The sequence below is a fragment of the Homalodisca vitripennis genome, chromosome 4 (assembly GCF_021130785.1).
Source record: "Homalodisca vitripennis isolate AUS2020 chromosome 4, UT_GWSS_2.1, whole genome shotgun sequence".
In the NCBI taxonomy this organism is placed as follows: Eukaryota; Metazoa; Arthropoda; class Insecta; order Hemiptera; family Cicadellidae; genus Homalodisca; species Homalodisca vitripennis.
In genome coordinates this window covers 27,462,072-27,465,863 of record NC_060210.1, presented here as the reverse complement: position 1 = coordinate 27,465,863, position 3,792 = coordinate 27,462,072, and the positions used below count along the sequence as shown (strand labels likewise).

General features: G+C 36.2%; 1 protein-coding gene across 1 annotated transcript; it reads left to right on the top strand.

Moving 5' to 3' along the window:
- Nucleotides 1–2,155: 2,155 nt before the first annotated feature.
- On the top strand, nucleotides 2,156–3,588 carry LOC124361420. Its single transcript, XM_046815470.1, has 3 exons — nucleotides 2,156–2,396; nucleotides 2,810–3,068; nucleotides 3,244–3,588. The coding sequence occupies exons 1-3, from the start codon at nucleotides 2,175–2,177 to the stop codon at nucleotides 3,579–3,581; spliced, it is 819 nt and encodes a 272-aa protein (XP_046671426.1). The 5' UTR covers nucleotides 2,156–2,174; the 3' UTR covers nucleotides 3,582–3,588.
- The last annotated feature ends 204 nt before the right edge of the window (nucleotides 3,589–3,792 follow it).

Sequence of the window (3,792 nt, the reverse complement as noted above, 5' to 3'; positions counted from 1 at the left end):
ATGCCTGTTACGCTAAATATGGTATGGCATACTCTTTCTTATCTGGCTTTAAAAGTAGGTCTTCCAAAAATCTGTGTGAGTTTCATCAATAAACATAATAAGATAATAAGGCCATTTTAACTTTGACTTTTAAGTACTAGTCACTCTGAATTAACGTATTCTTTCATTTTGGATACTATGAGTTTAGTCTGAGAAACTAATTAAGTACTAGCTAAGATATTACGAACCATCTAAAGAAACGCAGAAAATTGAGCTTGTTCAAGATGAATGTTAGAGAGTACTCTTTTATTCTAGCTCCATCCTCTCAGTTAAGATAATTTTTGTTTCATTTATATCAAGTTGAGGTACAAATAATTTGATAATTAAATATAGATTATAATTATTCTTGATAAATTGTTATTCTAAGCATTAGCATAAGTGGGAATGGTTTGAGACGACACTATTAAGGAGAAAGCTCTATTATAACGTTTTTCAAAATTTAACGTGTAGTAACTATTATCGTCTCCACATAAAATGATTTGAGAATAATCATGACTATCATGACTACTAATTAACTGCAGTTAGGCCTGTCTCCAATGCATTTATTAAGTCCAGAATGAATTTGTAAGTCACACTCATTCTAACAGAAGTTAGGCAATATCATAGTTAATTATTATATTATTTCTTGAATCGTGTCTTCTTAGTCGTAATATCAACTATATGGTCTACTATAGGTTTTATTTTAATACTTTTATCACGCTTATTATAGACCAATACAAGTCTTAACCTTACATATGAATCACTTATGTACATTTAACTTAAGATATCTTGTAAAATTTTAAAGTTATAGGTGCTTTATGTTTTCCATACCAGCCATTACCTCCAATATAGTTTGAGAACTTTTATTTTGTTGTTATAAATATGGTTAAAATATAATTTCTTTCTACATGTTCTATACGGAATATTAAGGTTTTGCGGCAATTAAAGTGTTCTTGATTTTTATTTGGTAATGCGAACTTTGACTTTATTATGACGGCAAATATTCTTCATCTATTTTACATGATTTCATAAAGCATCCCCTTCTTCTCAGAATAGCAGCTCTAGAGCATGAGATATATTATACTTAGAATTTAAAAAATAATATTTGCAACCCTCACAAAATTTAGCTATTGCAAGAGATACAAGATGGCAGAGTTAAAGTTGTGAACTCAACATAAACAAATGTGACAGAATAACAGTTTTCAGCCGCTTACTGAATCTTCAAGTAAAAAAACTATGTCAAGTTACAATTGTAAAATCCTTTCTGTATTATGGATTATCTCATATTTAGCATCCTGAAAAAAATTTACGTGATTGCTGACATTTTTAGATAAAAATAAACCCTGGATCATTTGAGCCATAAATAAGGCTTAAAAATCAAATATGTTGTGTTGTTGAAAATCTATTTTGCAAAACTACATCAAGATAATGGTTTTAGCAGGATAGAGCACGTCATTACCGAGGCGACGGAATTTAATGTTTCCTAAAAATAGATAGGACAAATGGTAAGGCCATAACTGGCTCGTATAGCGCTTCAGAGCAAATAGATTCCTAAAATACAAACGCTTTGAAACCAGTCGCACATTCTGATATGATGAAGTTTTACCTTACGATTCCTTACTCAGAAAAGATGTTCACCATAGATTTTTGTTAATACATTATTCATGGACCCTCCTCTTTATGTTGAAAATAATTCACACCAAGGACTGGGTCAACCTTGTAAAACTATGTAGTAAACCTCATTTATGTATGTGCCCCTATCTTCATTTCAAATGCATAAAATGGTTCCATGCGTTTTTAACACCCAATATTGGTGTAGTATTAAAAAAGGTATTAGATTGTGTTTGAGTTTCTTTCTCAGTGTTGCAAAATTAATTGTAAAAACCCTATTTCTACCTTGTCCTTTTATACACCTGCCTAAAATAAACCAAACAAAATATGAGTATTGATAAATATATCTATCAATGAATTTACACTAATACACTAAGTGCCATGAAAGTGACACTGCTCGTATGAATGGACTATGTGGCTAATTTCTCCTCTTGATATTCTGACCAGGCGCGCTCCTTGTACGCCACGAGGTGCTGGATATAAGCGCCGACGGGGGGGTCCTAGAGCATCAGTCCCTCGCCACTCACCGTCCTTCACACACAGACATGCACACTTCCTTAGGGCTCGTGTTTCTACTGGCTGGGGCGGCCCTAGCCCTCCCTGCCATCCAGGACACCAAGGACACCAGTCTCTGGCGAGGCACCGCCATGGATGCAGTTGTCAAGGATCTGGAAGCCGCTTGTAACGAGAAAAACGACGGAATATCCTGCATCAAGTACAAGGTTCTCCACCTCATCGACCAGGCTCTCGTCAAGGATTCCTTCCAGGTAATAGCTCAACCAGGGTTACTGGCTTTTCAAACATCCTAATTACTTAAAAAATAAATCATACCTTTTTAAATTATTAAATGATGCACATCTACTCCAAGTAAAACACTTTTCAAATTTATTTTCTTAAGAGATCAATTCATAAATTTTAACGATACTTTTTGAAATAAACAAAAACCTCTAATACTTGTACATTGCTGAGTTAATTTATTTACCGATAAATTCGTATAACACTATCTGAAAACTATTTTATTGTTAGTTTTTTTTAAATAATGTCCATTAATAGTATAAATAGTTCAATAATTTCAGCACATCTAAAAGTATCAATCATGATTTTAAGGAGTTTGTGATTACTATAATAAGAAATAACTGTAAAAAATAACTGTCAAATAAATATATTAAAACTTGTGCAGGTAACTGACGCGGTGTCCGTGGTAAAGAATGAGGCTGCCGATGCCGTAAAACCTGAAGAGCAGGCCGAGGAGGGCCGTGGGTTCCTGGACACCTTGGAAAACTACGTCCAGAGCCACGACATGGTTGTACGACTTCCCCGAGCCCTAGGGGAACAGACCCTAGCTATCTCCGCCCGCAACATCGATAACAACGAGATCTCCGTAGCTCTGCGATCAGAGGCCGAGAGTGACGCCCAGGTCGAGGGAAAGAGCCGCAGGCGTAAGTACAGCCCAAAAAATGGTTTTATCTATAAAAATATATAAATTCTATTGTATTTGTTGCCTCTCAAAAGCACAAGACAGATTTTGACCTTAAATGTGTATTAAACATGTCACTATACTCCTTGTCAAGTATCTGTCCTCAGAAACTAAGATCTCTGAATTTTCGGTTGCAGGCCGCAAGAACAAGCTGAAGAAGATCCTCGTCCCCATCCTCGTTTTCGTTCTCCTGAAGGCCATGACTCTGATCCCTCTGGCCATCGGTGTCCTGGGACTGAAGGCCTGGAACGCCCTCCAGCTCAGTTTCTTCTCTTTCCTCATCTCCATCAGCTTGGCCATGTTCCAGCTGTTCAAGAAGATCGCCTCTGACGCCCCGGCACCCGCTGCTCTCCATGCTGCACCCTGGCAAGACTATAACCAGTACGCGGCTGCTGCCCGCACTCTCCTGGTAGACCAAGCTGACAAGGATCTGGATGCCCAACAGTTGGCCTACAACGCCTACAGCAACCAGTGAGCCTCCCTCTCAGGTATGTACAGTTATGTATAATTGATTTTTATTTATATATACTAGCTTAATGAGATGAATACTGTAATGAGATTTATCTTTCTCTTATTAATTACATATATATGTAAGTCTGTAAAGAATAAACAGTGCTATAGTACATTGAAACTTGATTTACCAATATAATAAAACTGTTTAAATTAATAAATGTATTTTTTCTAGG

Bases quoted from the DNA above. Each gene is read 5' to 3' on its own strand.
- LOC124361420 (XM_046815470.1), top strand. From the start codon at position 2,175: ATGCACACTTCCTTAGGGCTCGTGTTTCTACTGGCTGGGGCGGCCCTA. The intron at 2,397-2,809 runs GTAATAGCTCAA...AAACTTGTGCAG, and splicing joins TCGTCAAGGATTCCTTCCAG to GTAACTGACGCGGTGTCCGT. The intron at 3,069-3,243 runs GTAAGTACAGCC...TTTCGGTTGCAG, and splicing joins CGAGGGAAAGAGCCGCAGGC to GCCGCAAGAACAAGCTGAAG.